This window comes from Chrysemys picta, chromosome 2, assembly GCF_011386835.1.
Source record: "Chrysemys picta bellii isolate R12L10 chromosome 2, ASM1138683v2, whole genome shotgun sequence".
Lineage (NCBI taxonomy): Eukaryota > Metazoa > Chordata > Testudines > Emydidae > Chrysemys > Chrysemys picta.
The window spans coordinates 10,347,756-10,368,888 of record NC_088792.1 but is presented as its reverse complement, the minus strand read 5'-3'; the positions used below and the strand labels follow the sequence as shown (position 1 = coordinate 10,368,888).

The window sequence follows — 21,133 nt, the reverse complement described above, 5'->3', positions numbered from 1 at the left end:
TGCCTTTCTTTAAGATTTGATTTAGGAGTTATTTTGGGGAAGTTCTCTGGACTGTGTTATGCAGGAGGTCAGACTAGATGACCACAGTGTTCCCTTCTGCCTTTAGAACTATGAAGTTCCACTCTGAGCAACTATTGTGAATGGTGCCTGAGACGGGAAGACAACAATGGAGTTACTCCAGATTTACACTGGTGTAAGAGCAGAATCTGGCCCATGGGGTATGTAATTGTGGATTGCCGATTTTATCCTCATTGTCAAGGATGAGAGGCATATGTACACCTAGGTGCTAAGTTATGCCAGCTTCAAGGCTGAACTATGGTGGGGATGGGGAAGGAGGTTCTCAGCCTCAGTGCTGGTAGCTGGAGGCCTTCTAACAACTGGTGGTGGGGAGAGTCTATAGAGAAGTGCACTTGCTGAACCTCTGTACTGTATGGAGCCCATGGGTGTCTGCACATCTTGCTGCCATGGCCCTATGCATCCCCCACACCCGTTGGGGCCACTAGAGAATCCAACAGTGCTAGCCACTTCTCCAACTCCTGGGCCCTGAGAGCCTACTTATATTGAGCCCCAAGTGGGTGCGATAGTGCCCTATCCCTTCTCTAGAGCACCCACACAAAGGGAGGCAGAATTCTTACATATCATGTATTATATGCAAATCTATCGCAGCTCCCCATGCCTTACCTCCAAGGCTTCTTTCTTTTCTTTTTCCAAGCTGCGAATCCGTAACAGGTTTTTCTCTTGGGCTGACAACTTCCGTGGATCTGTAAGGGCCAGCATTTCCTCATCAGCATTACTCACTGATGCTCTGCTCTTGCCCTGACCCAATTGATTCTCCAGCTCTCGAAGCTAGGGGAGAATGTGAAAGTACACTCAGGACCTAATTCTGGCCTTGGCTGTGCATGCATTGCTTCTATTGAAGTCAAAGACAGTCTCACATCCAAAGGTCGGATCTGGTCCAGAGTGGAGAGTCATGTCATATAGTTACTGACATTACAAATCATAGTTAACTGGCACAGCAGCAGGGCCCACTCTTTCAAATTCCCATTCGTAGATGTCTACATCAGACACAGGAAGGTATGTCTGCAGGAGGGAAGACCCATTTTGCCCACAGAAAAGCTGGAGTTTACCGTTTTAGTCAATGAAAGTGAAAAAAGTCCCTGTTCAGCTGCATGCACCTAACTACAGTGGAGTGACAACACACAAGAAAACAACCAGAGAGAAGCCTTATGTCCTGTGTCAGCAGCTCGTCTCCATTTCCCAAGCGGCAGTAAGGTGGATGAAGCCCCTCAGAAGTAATGGAGAGTTAAAGTCACTAGAAGGTTCATTGCTAAGCAACTTGGACCAGGATCCTCATTGTAAGTGCAGGATTCCCAACACCAATGGAGCTGAAGTTTGAAACAGTTTAATTAATGTAACACAATTTCCTAGGGTGGGTGTGTTTAAAAAAAACAACCAAAAACTCAAACCCCAGATTTCAATATATTGTAGAGTTGTTTATTTTAATGCCCGTTTATCTGAGCACTAAATGACTAGACATTTATTTGCATTAAATAATTTCTGTATACTTGGCCACATGCTGCAAGCAAGTGATGCTCCTGCAACTGGCTACAAATTAAGAATTAAATAAATTAGGGACTAGCAATCTTTCTTCTTCATTCACTCCCTTACTCAGTCACAACAAAATGTCCCATGGTTATGGACAGTGCCCCAGCACCTGACTTACACAGCACTAGATGCTGCAAGACTTTAAAAGGCAGAAATCAAACTTTAAAAAAATGTAGACTCATAGAATATCAGGGTTGGAAGGGACCTCAGGAGGTCATGTAGTCCAACCCCCCTGCTCAAAGCAGGACCAATCCCCAGACAGATTTTTGCCCCAGATCCCTAAATGGGCCCCTCAAGGACTGAACTCACAACCCTGGGTTTAGCAAGCCAATGCTCAAACTACACGTATTTTCTAAACAAACCAACCTTCTCCAATTCCCCCAAATACATGTCAAGTTTTCACATAGCTTTGCTTTAAGGCGTGAGTTTACCAATATGATCATAGCATCATGCCATGCTTGTAACACTATCATGAAAACACCAGCAAAATGCAAAATTTAGAATCACAAAATGTAAGGTAGGACGGACTTCGAGAGGTCATCAAGTCCAGCCGCCTGCACTGAGGCAGGACCTAACCTGTTAACATCTCCAATGATGTGGAGAACAACTGATCGCCATCCTCTTTATAACAGCCTTTAACGTGGCTGAAGACTATTATTAGGTCCCCCTTCAGTCTTCTTTTCTCAAAACTTAACATGCCCAGTTTTTTTTAACCTCTCCTCATAGGTCAAGTTTTCTAAACCTTTGATCATTTTTGTTGCTCTCCTCTGGACTCTCTCCAATTTGTCCACATCTTCCCTAAATGTGGCAACTAGAACTGGACACAGTACTCCAGCTGAGGCCTCACCAGGTCTGAGTGGACCAGAACAATTACCTCCAGAATGATATTAGCCTTTTTTTTGTGACCGCACTACTTGCCTAGCATTGATTGTGACTTATTGATAACAAGACAGCTAGTGATATTTTACTTGCTCATCAGAAGGAAAAAAAATACTCACCACAGGTGAATGAATAGGTGGGATTTTGCAGGACTGCACTATACAATACGTCCATGTTCAAAATGTCATAATTTCAACAAACATGGAGGCCCAGTATGTGTTTGCAAGTTGGCACTCAGCTCTAAACACCAAAAAGATAACTTTACATATAGATTAAGAAAAAGACCCAGAGTAGTAACTTACCTTGCCTTGCAGAACAAGGATTTGCTGGGCCCGTCCACGCCAACTGCCAGAGATGGTCAAAAGATTTTGAATATTCACATCTTCACCAACTTCACTTGCTAAAAGCTGTGAATGAGCCATGAATATTAACAATGAGACTGTGTGTGTGTGTGTGTGTAAAAATGTGGCCCTTCTCCCAGCAAACACAAATACACATACTTATTGTATCCCTTTGGTGCCTGTAACTGATATTCAGCCCATATAAAGCAAACTCTGTCAGATCAATACTACAACAGGGAACTGTTTGTGACCAGATTTTGGCTAATATTAATGGCTTCACTGGGAACCAAAGTACCAACAAATTCTTGCTGAAATGGGTATTTAAATACAATTCAATATTTAAAGGTTGGATATTCTTCTTTCTTTAGAAAGGAACCACTCAATAAAATGTCCGAACTGTCCTTACAGTGAAAGGTGAATCAATACTATATATCTGGGGTAGGCAACCTATGGCACGCGTGCCAAAGGCGGCACACGAGCTGATTTTCAGTGGCACTCACACTGCCCGGGTCCTGGCCACTGGTCCGGGCGGCTCTGCATTTTAATTTAATTTTAAATGAAGCTTCTTAAACATTTTAAAAACCTTATGTACTTTACATACAACAGTAGTTTAGTTATATATTATAGATTTATAGAAAGAGACCTTCTAAAAATGTTAAAATGTATTACTGGCACGTGAAACCTTAAATTAGAGTGAATAAATGAAGACTTGGCACCCCACTTCTGAAAGGTTGCCGACCCCTGCTATATATATATATATGTGGAGGGGGCATTCAAATTGTACTACATGGCCACCAGTATTAACAGACAGAAATCCTTTTAGTCACCATTATTAACAGGTTTCAACATATGTAATTATTTTCTCATATAACACATACATAACCAGTCATTGACCAAAACACATCAGGTGCACAATGGAAACACTCAAGTATCAGGGGGTAGCCGTGTTAGTCTGTAGCTACAAAAACAACAAGGAGTCTGGCGGCACCTTAAAGACTAACAGATTTATTTGGACATAAGCTTTCGTGGGTAAAAACCTCACTTCTTGTGAGGTTTTTACCCACGAAAGCTTATGCCCAAATAAATCTGTTAGTCTTTAAGGTGCCGCCAGACTCCTTGTTGTTTTTTTAATGGAAACACTGACATCTTGCAAACCCTTACAGACCTGGGGCTGTCTGTCCTACACAATTCCAAAGCAGCCACCCTAAGGAGAGCGAGTTATTATGAAGTGTGTTTCAATTTTTATACAAGGGTCAGCAGAGATCTCTTTTTAGGGAAAACATCTTCTCTCTGATCTCCACGGCAGGTCTCTTATGTGAAGTAGTAAAATCAAAGGGAGTGTCATGTGGGAAGAGTACAGAACAATGCACTAAGGGGTCACAGTGAATCAGGAAGGAATAAGGTGCTCTGAAGCCCCAGTACAGCAAAGTGCCTAAGCATGTGCTTAACCATAAGCATGGACTTAAATAAGATTTAAGCCTGTGCTTAAAGCTAAGTATGTGATTAAATGCTTTGCTGAATAGAGATGCACTTAGGGACATGCTCAATGTTAATCACAAGTTTAATTGTTTTGTTGAATCAGGGCATAAATGTCTTACAGGATTTAGAGCCGTACTATCAGTAGAAATACTGGAAAGTGACAGTGGCCCTGGTAGACCAGGAATTTCTGTAGCTCAGTGTTCTCCACTTTAGAATCCAACCAGTGTTATCGCCCCTCTTGTGCCTTCCTTCCTGGTGTGGATTAATAGTGAATCAATAGTTAATAGTGAATCACTATTAGTGAATCACTACTAATAGTGAATCCTGGTGTGGGTTAATAGTGAATAGATTAATAGTGAATCAAGGAGGATAATCAAAACCAAGAGAAAACGAAGCACCATTCTTGATTTAACAAACAAACTGTCTCCATTACAGAAACCAGGCCCAGAACACTATATACATTACAAGTTGTGGACTAGTACCTTTTGCATCATCTTTAGTTCCTGTTTTGTGGTTTGGAGCTGATTGCGCAACTCCATTGCTTTAAAGTTGGCTGCAGTTAATTTTTCTTGCAAAGCTTTCAACTCTGGACTTCCAGGCTTTGAGAGAAGGAAAATGTATTTGATAAGGACGGAATCCACTACAGAAAACAGAACTGACTACCAGAAAGGACAATTTGTGACCATGAGGAAAGCTCAGACGTGTCTCCATACAGAATAGCAATGTACATGTACATTCTGAGAGATACAGCGACCTTTCAGCAAAGGAGGACTCAGTCTACAAATAGCTCCTGTCCAAACCCATGTGCCTTGAGGAGACAGAGGGACACCCTTCATCACAGACTGAGTGCTAGTCAGCCTGTACGCCTTGCCTGCGTAGCAGTGGATTGTGCTTCCTCTAATAATAATGATACTCTGTACATCTTGTGAATCCTCAAACGTGCTTCTGCAAACAATAATGAATTAAGCCTCAACATTGATGTGAAACAGGTAACTATTATTACCCCCCATTTACAGATGGGGAAACTGAGGGTTCAGTGGTTTGCCCTGGATCCCACAGTCCATCTGTTGCAGAGCCAGGAATAGAGTCTAGATCTCCCTGACTCCAAGTCCTGTGTTTTAGCCTCTGGGCTATCCTGCTTCTCCAATGCCTCTTCTACCGTCCTTCCACTAGGCTTCTATGCTGCCGAATAACCCCTTAACTGAGTTGTGTTATTGAAAGAAAATAAAAACAAACCACAATGCAACTCTGACAGAACTTGGCAGGGACCTCTTAAAAGAAACAATAATTGTTAATTTTTATGTATGCAAACAATTATCAATTCTCCTGTAGCCCCCACAATTCCGATGGTATGTGGTAGATGATGGCTTGCTTTGTGAGCTCTGAAGCTGATATGTATTATAACCCTCTTAATTTGAGGCACTGTAAAAATGCAGCAGGAAGAGAGGGAAGATCAATTGACCAGGTCACAACACTTTTTCTTTTCCAACACTATAACCATCCACTCAAACGCACTCACTGAGTTTGAACATAGAGCAATTAGGACAGATTGTAATACCAATGGCAAGGATAGATGATTTCATCATGATGAAAGAGACTGTACAACAGAAAGGAACACATTATTAGTTGTCATTTTGAATTTTTCTATAAAAAACAATTCATACCGAGTTTCCTTCCATCCTTCTCAACATCGATTGCTTGATTCCTGAGTCATTGCCACCAAGAGACTGGATTTTTCCCAGGGCTGTTTGTAGCTGAAACACACGCACACATTATGGAATGCAGACAGTGACCAGAGCGTAACTCCAAGGAAGATTAAGCTGAAGAATAACAACCTCAAAAGGATGTGTGGCTTTTAATTACTCTAGCAAAAATGCCTTCATCTTCCACTAAATTTTCAAGGTAGCCACATAAATACACATTTCAAAAACACATAATTCAGTCTTCCCTGAGAGAAGCTGTGTTATTTTACTAAGAGAAAGAACTGCAACCAGCCGCTGACTTGCAATTGTGGGATCAGTCGTCAAATGTGGGCATCGAGGGATGCTCACATTCAGGAGTTAGGTACATAAAGCAGGTATCTACGTACCTAAATGTAGCTCAAGTCCAATGGAGATGGAGGCATGGGATCAGAACATCCTATTATGATGCCCACATCTAAAATCAGTTTGCTCAATAAAATGTAGACTTTTGAATTCCAATTCATCCATCTTATATGAAAATCATGCAAAATTCAATAAAATAAATTATTTTACCTAATCCTATGATTCCATGGGTATTTTAAAGGGAAAAACCCCTGCTGTGTAATGCCCCATGACCTGGGCTTTAGGAATAATGTTATAAAGCTTTTGTTTAGCTGGGACGGATCTACAGGTCTGTGGTCTCATTCTCCGAGGTGCGGAGAAATAATTCCTAACAAAAAACAACCACCCCAGAAGGCATATAGAAGATTGCTGTGATTACCCTTTAGACAAGCACCTGCATTTTGAGATACAAATTACTATTTCTAACTGGCATTTCATGAATCTCTGGCTCATTATACCTCATTATATCTGGAATAAATTGCCTAGGGAGGTTGTGGAATCTCCATCTCTGGAGATATTTAAGAGTAGGTTAGATAAATGTCTATCAGGGATGGTCTAGACAGTATTTGGTCCTGCCATGCGGGCAGGGGACTGGACTCGATGACCTCTCGAGGTCCCTTCCAGTCCTAGAATCTATGAAAATATGAATTCCCATCCTTCCAGGAAGGATGGAAACTGCTAAGAGAAGGACCCCATCTGTCATCCCAAGGGCAGGGATGAAAAGAACCCATGGCAAGAGCTGATGCTGTAATAAGCCAACCAGTAGCCACAAGAATCAAAACCAGTTTCTCAAGCAGACGTTGCCCTCAGAAAACTACTGGCCTGATTTTGAAGCTCTACCATGACAACAGAAGAGACCTTACTTCTTTTTCAAGCTCTTTGACTTTGTTATTCAGTTGTTTCACTTTGGCTTTTTCACTCTCTGTCTCAGCAGTTAGCTCACGATTCTTTTTGGACAGTTCAACTATTTTAGTAGCTGCAACATCCCCTGCCAAACCAGACATCCCTGAAGAAAAAAAAAGAGAAATACATAAAATGAAGGAAAAATCTTAGCTGTAGGATCCAGATTAACTGACGTTTTTGTTCTCTGCCAAGAACATACTTTATTTTTATAACCGAACCTCCTTCACTTAGATCTGTACTAACCACAACTGCATGGTTAAAGAGAGAGTGCATAGCAAGAGGGAGAGAGGCATTTATGATCCAACTTACGCCACTCAGCCCTCAGTTAGTGCTCAGCCAATATCTTATCATGGTGCTGGAGGCACTGTTTTCCTGGAGGTACAGTCTTTGACATGAGACATAAAGCAGAGGCCCTTTCCACTTGGGGTCATGAACGCCTAGTCCATGCTAAGCTATAACCCACATTTCGACAAATGCCAACAAGAATGTAGCTGCACTAGGAGTAGCAATGGCATAAGCGTTAGTATAGACAAGGCTTGGCTGGTTTGCTCACGGTGTTGTGAGAGCCTGTTCTGAGCAGGTTTTTGTGACATGGTGGTGAAAATGCCAATGCTGTTTGTGCTAGCAGCTTAGCACTGGAGCCGCTGCTGAACCAAAGGTACCAGTTTTGCTAGATCCCTTCGCTGTTCTAAAGGATTAGAGTCCTGGCTACATACCAAATGGGTAATTGCACTGTTCCTATTTAAACACCCCTTGCACTTTCACATGGGTTCTTAATAGCTGCACAATGTTACCGTACACTGTCAAACAGATGCTACATTCTCCCCGAGTTGTAGCTAAAGTAATCTCTGTATACCATTCAGACTGTCATGTCATTTAAGTGATGGAAAGGTACTATGTACAAGTACAATAATAATTTTTAAAATGTACAAGAATATCTCTATCTCTACAATAATACACAGGAAGTAAAGACCCGGAGTAGTAACTCTTCAGTGGGTATATGAGGATTTCGCTGGGCTACTGCCATTAGCTGCCAAACCCCCATAGCTCTACTGATCTGTCCCCTCAGTGTTTCAAGCTTTGCGAAGACCTGTTTGCCAATGTCTGTAAGGATCCTCGGTCTCTCATACCACATGAACTCTGACACAGTGTATGGAACCCAATTACTTCTAAATCTCTTGTGAAAACATTATGCCTCGTACAACTCGATTTACTTCAAATGGGTTACACAGAGTGTGGGCCAGGGGAGAATGTGACCCGATGTTACTATTTAAAATCCTTGCAAAGAAACTAATTCAAATATTATTAAAAAATATATCTGCATCATTCTTGCTCTTTTGATCTGATGTAACACTTCCTCCCATTTCCAGGAACTATTACTCCTCCTCCCCCTCTTCATAATAATTAACAATTAGTGATAATTATTATAATAAAAACTAATAAACAAATGCATTTGCATGCAAGAGGCTTAAAGTGCTTTATACCTCTGAGAGATGGGTGAGGATCATTATCTCCATATTACAGATATGGAAAATTGAGATACAAAGGCCGGATTTTAAAATGCATTTAGGTACCTAATCCCATTTAAATCAATGGGTGTTAGGCACTTAAATACCTTAAAAATCTGGCCCAGAGTGACTTGCCCAAGACTACCCTGTGTGTCAACTGCAGGGGCAGAAACAGAATTCAGGAGTCCTGGCTCCTAGTTTCTAGCTCTAACCAGTGGACATACTTTCGGTTATTAAATATAAGATGCAAGGAATAATAAAGCATGAACGTATAAGTTATACGTCATTCAGCTGTGCTTATTGCAGTTATTCTTTCCTATTTCAGTCATCGCAGCTACTCTGGGCAACAATGACACCTGGTGGAAGAAGCTAGGACTGCATGTCTAAATTGTTAAACACCCAGTACCATTTAAAAGTTTTACGCAGTTTTAATCATAGCTCTCCACCTAGCCAGAGCCCCAAGTGGGTGTGATATAAGGGTTTAAACAGGGCAGAGATGCAAAATGAGGAATGCAACACAAAATAATACAGGAGGAATTTAAGTCTGTGGCATTTGTTTCTTCAACATGAATAAAGTTTCTAAAATTTGACTTCCAGGATTTATCATTTTTGATGTCAGTAATAAAAAGCTAACAGATCTGTGTGGAACTGAGGTCCGTTTATGTCTCAGATGAGTTATGTGCCTCCTGTAAGATACAATAAATAAAGAATAATATTTTGCCTTTTTATACCACCTCTCATCTAAGAATCTCAAAGCTGTTTTACAAACAGACATGAATCCTTAGAGTATCCTTCCCTCTGACATAGGAAATATCATTACTCCCATTTTACAGATGAGGACACAGGTTGAATGACTTGTTTAAGACCACATAGTGCGCCAGTGGCAAATCCAGGACTAAAACCTAGAGGTCCAGATGCCCATTCCTCTGGACAATACCCACAACTTCCATCTCAGCGGAGAGATCGGATTTTACTACATCCTTAGCTGAAGTTTATTAAGGGGAAAAATTACAACCAGAGCACGTCATTACAATATGACAGAAAGAGGAGCATTTAGCAAGCCCAAACTTTTCTTTAGAAAAAGAGATAAAAGCATTAATAGAAATGGTGAGATTTTAACAGGAGGAGAACTACACACTTTGAGTGATGATGCTAAAAGCACCTGAGTGGTTTCACTAATGGTGATATAGTTGCTTTACATCTTTGGAGAAGGTTTTAACGCCGCCTCTACAGGCACATGAGAATGAAATTCAAGAGTATCATAATAATGATTCAATGACAGTGACACCAAAGACAAAGTTTAGGAGCACAACCTCTAATCCCCACCAGCAATTCTACTATGTCCCACTGTAGCTGGAACAGGCCCACATAAGTTGCCTGTGACAAGAGGCCTGGCTCTAGCCAACATGAAGGCCTGTGGTAGCTGATGGAAGATGTTTTTGGTAGCCAAAAGGAGAGGCCCACAGTAGTCAGTGAAAACAGGTTCAAGATACTCTTGAATTTCATTCTCATGTGCTTGTAGAGGCGGCGTTAGAACCTTCTCTGTGCAGCACACTGAAAAGGCCTCTGGAGGCTACAGTGAAAGGCCACTGGCAGTTAGTGGAAGAGGCCCAGTGTGGCCCTAAAAGGATTCAGCCGGGGGAAAAGAACAATACACATGCAGCACAGAGAGCATTTTTTCCTCACATGAATAAAAGCATAGAGTGCTGCAGAGATGCTCCTCATCAGCCACGACTACACAGATGCCACTTTTTGATCCGCTTTCTCCTCATTTTAAAGATGTTCTGGCCTGAAGTTACTGGGCTCGCTCTCCCTGGGTGCCATTTCAGTTGCAGGAATCAGCCAGAGAGTGGAAGAAAAGTGACATGCAGCCTAAATTTGATACCTCCATTCCCCAATAATTTCTGATAGGAAGAAGAAAAGCCTCTCACATGATTGTAGAGAAACCCTAAAATATAACAGCAATCAGGAGAAAGAGCGTCCCTTGTAACAAACCTCTGTGATATAGCTGGGAGTTAGGGACAGCTCCAAACCCTCTCGGGCAATTAGTCTCTTTTAAAAAGGCCTAACTAATTCATCAGACCCAAAGCCCTCAGTTTCCCTCGCTCTCTCATACAGCACCAGTGCAGGGGAATTGCTATAGCCCTAACACTGCAGAGCATGATTTTCAAAAGGCTGAGAACCTGCAACTCCAAATGAAGTCACGTGAAGCTGTGAATGCTGAAAATCCATAATAACTCCTGCAGGCTGGGTAGTGCGAAGTGGAAGTGCTGAGGGTGCAGAGTATTGGGAGCAGTAGCGTGTAGGAAGTGAAGAGATGACATATGAAAACATTGTTATGAACTAAACTATTACCACAGTCCTGTTACCAGCTATTGTTATGAACATCAAGCAAACACAAGTTCCTACAAGATGGCCTGTCATGCTGCAGTAGGGAGTCTATACATTTGTTCCGTTTACCTTTCAGGGCTAATCTCTCCTCCTCCATTTTCTTTTGAAGCTGCCGGATTTCAAAATCTCTCTCCCTCACCAGTTTGTACAGTCTGCCATTTTCATCTACGACCTCTCGAAGCTGATCCTGAAGCTGCTCGTTTTCATCCTCAAGCAACCTAGAAAACAAATCAGCAATCATGGCATATACCACTGTGATGGGCTTCAAATAAATGCTCAGAATAATAAAATTAATAATAAGTTTAATTATACATAAAAGCATGTCTAATGAGCTATGTTCACTAGGGAAAAGTACATTAAGTTTTGAAAGTCAATAAATTCAGTTAATTTCTGTGCTTCTTGTCTTTGGCTGGGACAAGCAGTGGAAATATCACAAGAAAGGTAGCTCGGGTAGGACTCCTGACTGGGTTACTGAGTTAACTGTCCTCAGCTTTGGATATCTGATTCTTCTGAGAAAGCCACACAAGTTCCCACCCCAGTGTCTCTTTCTCCATACCTGCAACAATGATCATCAAAATCCATAGATCTTACACATGCCTTTCACAACACATGGCATACCTCATCCAGGGCATTAAATGTTTGGATAACAATGGGTAGGTCTATACTTACCTCCGGGTCTGGCGGTAAGCAATCGATCTTCTGGGATCGATTTATCACGTCTTGTGTAGACGCGATAAATTGATCCCGGATCGATCCTGGAAGTGCTCGCCGTCGACGCCAGTACTCCTGCTCCGCGAGAGGAGTACGCGGAGTCGACGGGGGAGCCTGCCTGCCGTGTCTGGACCCATGGTAAGTTCGAACTAAGGTACTTCGACTTCAGCTACGTTATTCACGTAGCTGAAGTTGCGTATCTTAGTTCGAAGTGGGGGGTTAGTGTGGACCAGGCCAATGATGTGGATGAAACCAAACAGTCACTACACTCTCAAATGAACTCACCCGGGAAATTGATAAAAGACAAAACATCCTATTATTCGTGGGTGAACACTTTTCACAAAGTGATTGCTCTATATCTGACTTATCAGTCCTCATCCTCAAAGGAAACCTGCACAACCCTTTCAAAAGACGAGCCTGGAAGCTTAAATTCATATAAGAACATAAGAATAGCCACACTGGTCAGACCTAAGGTTCATAGAGTCCAGTATCCTGTCTTCCAACAGTGGCCAATGCCAGGTGCTCCAGAGGGAATGAACAGAACAGGAAATCATCAAGTGATCCATCCCCTGTCGCCCATTCCCAGCTTCTGGCATTCACTGCTCTGGTAGACTCTAAAAATCATGGACTGAACAGAAACACTGGATTTTATGGCTTTTTACAATATTCTGTAACCACCAACTAACTCTTTTTGTCCTATAACTGCAGAGGACAAGGGACCTAGACTGGTCCCTTACAGTATGGACTAACTACTTATGATAAACCATATTGTAAGCAAACAGTCATTTGCTGTGACGCTGGGAGTTCCTTTCCCATACTTGAAGAAGAGCTCTGTGTGGCTTGAAAACTTGTCTCTCTCACACACACAGAAGTTGGTACAATAAAAGATATTACCCCACCCACCTTATCTCTCTAATATCCTAGGACTGACATGGCTCCAACTACACTGCATACAACAATGGAACTTATCTACCTTAGGTACTTAGATGGCTCCCATCCCCACAGTATCTGAGCACCTCTCAATCTTTAACATGGTTATCCTCACAGCACCCTTATGAGGAAGGGCAGAGCTATTATCCCTGTTTAACCAAGAGTCACAGAGAATCTAAGTGACTTGCCCAAAATCACACAAGATGTTGGTAGAAGAGTAGGAATTGAACATGGGTCTCCCAGAGCCCAGACTAGTGCACTAGCCATTGGACCATCCTTCCCTGCCTTTCTTAAAGGGTCCCCATAAATGTCAGTTCCTGAATGGAAACCAAATCATGCCTGTGCAAAAAAAGAGACGTTTTCTCTGCCCAAATCAATTTCTGTTTTTAGGTACATATTCCCCGTATAAATATCATTAGCAGAGCCAATTTAAGGAAAGCTTCAAAACACTCGTAATTAAGTGGTATGTCCCTGGTGTAAGCCCCCAGATTAAAGGGAATTCAAAGCCTTCTGCAATATTCAAAAAGAAGAAAAGCAAACAATGCAGCAATCCACGCAGAGAGGTGAAAAAATAAGTCATTCCCAGGTTCCTATCCAATTCCATAGAGACTCATACAGTAAAACAGTACCTTTTTTGCTGGATATAAACTTGTGCACAAATACATTTTTAACCAGTTATGACGTTAATCAGGAATAAAGTTTCAAAACCTAACCCTCCATTTCCAACTTTCCACATAGGTTTTCTTCTGAGCTGTTTTCCAAAATTTGACCAACATCAGTTTTGACAGAGGAGGATGAAACTCCTAAATGCCTATAAACAGACTTTCCTCTGAGAAACATCTCCATCATACCATATAGCTTTATTATTTAAATTTGAGAATAAACTAAAGCAAAAAGGAGGGAGTAGGTCACAGTGGAGTAGAGATGAGCTGTGGAGAGCTAATCAAAAGCGTCAGTAAGGCCCTGGGCCTTGGCATGTGCTGGCACCCGGTCTGCACGCATCACAGATAGCACTTCCCTCCCTCACAGGGATGTTATGAGGATAAATCCATTGAAGATTATGAGGCATCCAGATACTACAGTGATGGGGGCCTGATAAGCACTACAGATAGACTGCAAATCCGTGACGTCAGCAGTGATTTTACATATTAACGTCAGTGGGAGTTTGTAGGACAAAGTGCTAAATACAGTTCTGTATCCTTCCTAACAATGTGAACTGTACCTTTACCTTTTGCTGATCTCTTCATTTGATAGCTGTCCATCTACCTTAAATAGGTTTAAATCATCGTGGACTCCAAAAGTCTCCTTTGGGTTGTTGTTGCTGCCTTTCTGACCGTGCTGCTTTTCTTTCTTTTTCTCCATCACATTTTGCAGCCTCTTCTGTTGTTGCTCCTGTAAAGCCTTAAACTGGATTTTTAAATTTTCATTCAGTCCTTTGTCGGACTCCATGGTTTGCTAAAAACAAAACAGGGAAAAAAATCAGAGCAGAAGATTATAGAATGAGAACTTTTTCAAAACTAGCCTCCCATCTAACTGGCCTCTTTGTGTCCTTTCCCTCTCTCTCCTCTGCTCTGTCTTAGATGCCACAAACCAATCTTCCACTCTGGTAGTGGTTTACAAACCAGACCACAGGTAGCCTTCCCCCACACTTGAAGTTTAAAAAACAATGAATTAAATAATCATTTAAAAAGACAATCCAAACAAAAACCATAGTACTAACAAGATATATACTATACTTTACTGATTAATAGGAACATAGGAATTGCCAGACTGGATCAGACCTGTGGGCTTTCTAGTCCAATCTCCTGTCTCTCACAGTGGCCAGTACCAGATGCTTCAAGAGGAAGGTACAAGAAACCCCAGATTAGGCAGATGTGGGATAATCTTGTCTCACGTTAGGTTTCCTCCTAATCCCCCAAAATTAGAGATTTGCTTAAAACCTGCAGTGTTTGGTTAAAAGAACAGGAGTACTTGTGGCACCGGGTGCCACAAGTACTCCGGTTCTTTTTGCGGATACAGACTAACACGGCTGCTACTCTGAAACCAGTGTTTGGATAGTATCTCTTCCAAAATCTTTTAGCATTAACTATTATAACTCTGGATATTCCTGTTATTCATATAAACGTCCAATCCTTTTTTGAACCTTGCTAAATTTTGTCGTCAGTGATCACTGCCTTCTGCTACATTCCACCGCCCTCCCTCTGTTTGGCATGGATCTAGAATGTAAATTCCCTGGGCAAGGAGAGTGTCTTATTAGCTGACTAAAGTACTTACACTTTTGGTATGACATACATAAAAGGTAATAACTTTTAAAGTCATGGCCTCCAAAAAGTAATTTATACAAATATATTTATCTTAGAGAATATTTCATTTTTCTTGAATGCAGCCTTTCATACTGGTTTAATGAAGAATTAACCAGAAGTAATGATTGATTAAGGGATTTGATAATTAGAAAACCTTCCACTCCAAGGTCAGTGGTTTGTGTGAATTAAATGAGTTTGGTGGCCTCAGTCCAGTTCCACCATTCACCCCCTTTGTTGGCAGTATCAGCAGGGTTAAGAACTGAACCAGGCCATGGAGACTGAACTGCCTTCTCTTACCCCATTACAGTAGAGCTCATGGGACCCAATCGAGATTGTGGCTCCATTGTGCTAGGTGCTGTACAAATTGTTCGGTCTATAATAATCTCACTCAAGTTCCTAACAAATGTCATTCTTTGCAACCTCTGACAATTTGGGGGATCTGTTTATGTACAACTTATGAATTCTGGTTGATGTTGTGAAGTTATTGTTATATCATGGAATACACCTCTGTGTAGGGTGACCAGATGTCCCGATTTTATAGGGACAGTCCCGATTTTTGGGGTCTTTTTCTTATATAGGCTCCTATTACCCTCCACCCCCTATCCTGATTTTTCACATTTGCTGTCTGGTCACCCTACCTCTGTGTGAATGTGGAACCCACCATTTGTTGATAGGGGCTGTAGCTCATACCCAACAGACCAGGGACAATGCAGAGTCATTATCCTTAACCACTGTGCTCTGACTGCACAATGGGTATGCTAAGGAGGCTGCCTGAGCAGAGAAGCAGGAGCGGAAAATCCTCAGCAGAAGAACAAAGAAACAAGGTAGAGGTAGGACTAGGGTGACCAGACAGCAAGTGTGAAAAATCAGGACAGGGGGTAAGGGGTAATAGGAGGCTATATAAGAAAAAGACCCCAAAATCGTGACTGTCCCTATAAAATTGGGACATCTGGGCACACTAGGTAGGACATATAAACTTGAGACACAGAGACACACACATAGGAGAGAGGAAAAGACAGGAGGAATGCTTTCATAGTGTGGGTCCAGTTTAACTGCAAGACCAGCAAAGGATCAGAAAAATGTTAGCCGACTTATTCAGGCTCTATGATTCTGGAGAGAAACCATGAGCTTGAGGGAAGGATTTCAGACTTCCCAGAGTGCTCTGCCCAAGTCCAAAGAGCTCTCCACAGGGGTACAAAATTGAGGCAGGGAAACGTACACCTGTGTTCATTATTTTGAATAGATCTTTATGTTGCTTGTGCTAAGTAAAGAATAGCGTTTAAGAATCCTGTGCAGAGTCTGTGTGTCTTTTGGTGTTCACTGTCACGGGCCGCTGAAGAGGTAAAACGTAAACCAGAAGGTTCACACCTTCAGTGGAATTCTGGAGAACGCAGAAGTGCTGGGAAGGCTTGGGGGAGACAACATTAGTTTCAGGACTCCAGCAATTAAGATGCAGGGTCCCCACTGCCAAGAGGGGTGTCAGATGTGCGGTCTACAGCAGGAGTGCATGTCTAGAGACCCAAAGTCAGAAACAGTACCTAAACTCTGTCCAGCTCCAGCAAGCTAAAGGCACGTGGGATTCCGTGTTTGGATCCCTTCACAACAGACTGCTGAGTGTCCAGCAGAGGGAGCATGACCAGAACTGTGATACAACCCCCCCACAGACAACTATTGTGCATCCTTCTTGACAAAAAGGTTGATGATTTCACAAGCATGAAGAACAAAGTACACCTTCCCTCCAGACAGTCCGATCAAAATAGGAATGAGGCACTAAATAGGACAGTGTGGGGAAGGCTGTACTGTTGTTGTCTGTGGGTAGCAGATTTAAATCTCCAGGACGGTCTACCCCGTGCTAGACATATTCCAAGAGCGTTTTTTAAAAGAAAAAATAACTCAGACACGTTCTTTTTAAAAAAAAACAACCCCCCCCCCCAGGTAAGAAAACACATCTACAGTGATGAACAATTATTTCACATATTATACATACATATATTATACATGCAAAAATATAAACATACATCTGAATGAATGGCAACCATCCCTCTTGAAAGATGATGGTGTAAGTGCCAACGTAGTTCAGATACTGTGTGTCATGGTGCAGCATCGCAAGTGGCTGAAGAGTCCAGTACATATATAATATAAATCTCCACAGACATATGCAGGGGCTCAGGGGGCAAACACACAGACCTATAGCAATTATTGGTGCCCATATCGCATTACACAGGGATCCTACATTACAGTTCAGCATCAGTGTCCTAGCTTAGCACCCCCAGCCCTCAGCCCAGGTGTATAGGCTGAAGCCAGCTCCTGCCACTGCAAAGGCACTGGCTGGGGACACCCCCAGCGCACAAGACAGTGCCAACCCCTCCCCCCCAGGGGCACAGAGAGACGTCCTCGCCCCCCCCCCCCCCCCCCCCGTCTCATGGGCATAGAGAGGAGTACCCCCTCCCACCCCAGAGGCCTGGCCTGGAGCCCCCTCCCACCCCAGAGGCCTGCCCCCCCCCAAAGCCTGGCCTGGAGCCCCCTCCCACCCCAGAGGCCTGGCCTGGAGCCCCCCCAAAGCCTGGCCTGGAGCCCCCCCCAAAGCCTGGCCTGGAGGCCCCTCCCACCCCAGAGGCAGGACTGGAGCCCCTAACCCCAGGGGCACAGACAGGAGTCCCCTGCCCCCCACCCCCACGGGGCACGGCCTGGACCCAGCTCCCCCCGAAGCCCAGGGGCCCCCGGCCCTGCCAGCCCCAGCTCGGGGTCGCTGGTCCCGCGGCGCCCCGCACCCACCTCCTACGGCCCGTCGCGGGCTGCGACTCCCCTGGCGCTCCCGCGATCCGCGCCCCCTCAGCCCCCGCCCCCCGGGGGGCCGGGCAGCGCCACCCGCCCAACCCGAGAGCCCGCTCGCCGAGCCGCCTCCCGGAGGAGGACGCGGTGCGGTTCCCCCAGCAACCATCCCCGCGGAGACGGGGCGGCCGGAAAGCAGAGGAGGGCGGCTTGGAGTTTTACGACATCCGGGGCATTCCCTGAAGCGACGCCGTGTGTGTGAGAACAGGCGGGGCGGGGCCCCTCCGCTGTGCACGTGGCTTGTGCGCAGTGGGCGTGGGGCTGTTGGAGGTGCTGAGTACACTGGCCGCACACGGGGTATCTGTGCACAGCTCTGCCCGCCAGTTCCGGAGAATGGACATTTGCAGAGTCCCGCTTCACTTGATCCATCCCTGGGGCTTTCCTTTGCGGGGAGATGTCAATGAAGTTCCCCTAAGTCTCTCCCTGTCATCTGGTATAGGGTGACTAGACAGCAAGTGTGAAAAATTGGGGCGGGGGGGGGGGGGGGGTAATAGGAGCCTATATAAGAAAAAGACCCACAAATCGGGACTGTTCTTATAAAATCGGGCCATCTGGTCACCCTATCTCAGAGGTTCTCAAACTGGGGGGTTGGGACCCCTCAGGGGGTTGCCAGGTTATTACATGGGGGGGTCACAAGCTGTCAGCCTCCACCTCAAACCCCATTTTTCCTCTAGCATTTATAATGGTATTAAATATATAAAAAGTGTTTTTAATGTATAAGGGTGGGGGGGGGATTGATTAGGGGTTTGGACCGGGTCCCATATGAGGAGAGATTAAAGAGGCTAGGACTCTTCAGCTTGGAAAAGAGGAGACTAAGGGGGGATATGATCGAGGTATATAAAATCATGAGTGATGTGGAGAAAGTGGATAAGGAAAAGTTATTTACTTATTCCCATAATACAAGAACTAGGGGTCATCAAATGAAATTAATAGGCAGCAGGTTTAAAACAAATACAAGGAAGTTCTTCTTCACACAGTGCACAGTCAACTTGTGGAACTCCTTACCTGAGGAGGTTGTGAAGGCTAGGACTATAACAGCGTTTAAAAGAGAACTGGATAAATTCATGGTGGGTAAGTCCATTAATGGCTATTAGCCAGGATGGGTAAGGAATGGTGTCCCTAGCCTCTGTTTGTGAGAGGATGGAGATGGATAGCAGGAGAGAGATCACTTGATCATTGCCTGCTGGTCCACTCCCTCTGGGGCACCTGGCATTGGCCACTGTCGGTAGACAGGATACTGGGCTAGATGTACCTTTGGTCTGACCCGGTACGGCCGTTCTTATGTTATGTTCAGAGGCTTGCTGTGTGGAAGGGGTCACCAGTACAAAAGTTTGAGAACCACCGCCCTACCCTGTACTAAGATTAATAGAGGGCAAGATCTAAGCAGTAGAGTTTCCATTGAAACAGCAATATCACCCACATTAAGTTAGGCACTGACTGTAATTACATACCAAAATGCATCACTTCAAGTACTGTTGTAGTTTTCAAAAAGTAATTTAAAGAGTTACATCATACGCCCATCACTTCATTAACCTGCTATATGTTTGTGCTGCTTCATTGACTGAACTCTCTGTTTCTATTAAACCTGTACCTTTCCTTTCCATAAGGTGTTTTAATTTTAAATCAAGTGGCAAGGTAGATGCATGAAAAGTTGGTGAATTCTGCATAGCTAGATCCTGATGGTTGGGACTAGAAAGAATAACTGGTTTTCAAATACAGGGACTGGAGAAAGTGCTATGTACCCTATAAGGACATGTTGGGTTGGAACAAAACAAAAATTTGGATTTGTGACTGGACGCTCCAATCGCCTACAATTAGATTTTTGGTAGTTAGTAATTACATGATACTGTCCCTGTCCACTATAGGCCACTTTCTCTGTTGGTGCCTTCCACTTGGTCAGTCAAACTGAGCAAGCCGCTGATCTAGTCTGCTGTTGGTACCCATACTCCATTCCACACAAAACTGCATCTATCTCAAACACATCACACCTAATAGACTGACACCCTTTTTCAGAGCAAGAGACCATCCATAGGGTTTTCCAGGTTTGAGTTTCTGGATGGACAATCACCAGTGAGGGTACATCGAGAGCCTCTCAGTAGAGGTCATCTTCAAGGAGACCTATTGAATGGACAGTAGTCCATTGGCTATACACATTCTCATTTGGATCAAACACAGGCAAAGAGAATGTGAATGAGACATACAAGGATTTTGTCAATATGCAACTCCTTGTTAAATAACAAGAATCTTGACTGGGGTATGGAGTCAGATCCCATATGCCAAATCATGCCAAAAACATTTGTTGGCAATGCTGCAAACAATTTTCTTTTCCTTCCACAGACCTCAAAACACTTAGGACAGTATTCTTAATGAGGTCTGGAACCTTGCCTAGTTCAAGAAATTGAAAAGCAGATGTTATGGTGCTTAATACATAGTGTCCCTATTCAGAACAAATATTCAGATTCTCCCATGTGCCAACAATCAGGTTTAATACCAACAGGATGTGCATGAATAGTACTATGTTAACCAGAACTCTGGGGAAAGGGATGGTAGTGAGTCCTCGGACTTTGGTCAATTTTGGGTCCCTGAACCGTGATTTCAAACAATACACTAGAAGCATACCATCAAGGTCCAAGTTTAGTTGGAAGCGTGGTCTGAATGCAGGCCTCACATCCCCCTACATCTTCATACTCCAAATTATGCCATTCCAATTCTCTTCCTATCATGGAGCTTTCAGTGGGCCTTATTTTGCCACATTCCATAAACAATTCCCTGTACCAAATAAGGCATGATCATGTTTTACAACATCCTCCTTTTGAATAATTTCCTATGGGTGGTAATACTTTTTTCCAATTTACATACAATAAACATGTAGGCCCTTTTAAGTGGTAAGTAAGGGTGATACTTTCCTCTCCAATACCCTTAACATGTTGTATGGGATAATTTGCATATTGGGATGATAAGTCCTGTTTTGAAGTCAGGAAAACAAAGTCCCCCTTTTAGATTATAAACAAACCATCCCCTGGCAGAGGTCTCATCCTGCACAATTAACAATATATGTACCCTAAGCAGATCTTCATACTATACCTGCCAGACATGCCGACTAGAAGTTGGTGGATAGTTCTATTAATGCAATTCCTCGGGGCCACAGATACATCACCATGCTAAAA

The 21,133-nt window shown here is 43.4% G+C and overlaps 1 protein-coding gene across 14 annotated transcripts in view; it reads right to left on the bottom strand.

Moving 5' to 3' along the window:
• Positions 1-18,050, bottom strand: part of CCDC13 (coiled-coil domain containing 13) — a 33,681-nt gene extending 15,631 nt beyond the window's left edge. For 5 of the 14 annotated variants that reach the window (XR_006176775.2, XR_010598184.1, XM_024107415.3 and 2 more), the window contains exons 1-9: positions 17,910-18,045; positions 17,153-17,247; positions 14,060-14,286; positions 11,260-11,408; positions 7,252-7,394; positions 5,969-6,058; positions 4,787-4,903; positions 2,787-2,891; positions 682-846 (exon numbers count right to left, since the gene is read on the bottom strand). Coding sequence is in view for 12 of the 14 variants with exons in the window: in XM_024107415.3 (XP_023963183.2) it covers positions 682-846; positions 2,787-2,891; positions 4,787-4,903; positions 5,969-6,058; positions 7,252-7,394; positions 11,260-11,408; positions 14,060-14,286; positions 17,153-17,173 (1,017 nt within the window). In the remaining 2 variants the exon portion in view is untranslated. Of the gene's footprint in view, positions 1-681; positions 847-2,786; positions 2,892-4,786; positions 4,904-5,968; positions 6,059-7,251; positions 7,395-11,259; positions 11,409-14,059; positions 14,287-17,152; positions 17,248-17,909 lie in introns of all 14 variants that reach the window. The other 9 variants (XM_008170750.4, XM_065582613.1, XM_042859965.2 and 6 more) reach the window with 6 other exon arrangements.
• Between the last annotated feature and the right edge of the window lie 3,083 nt (positions 18,051-21,133).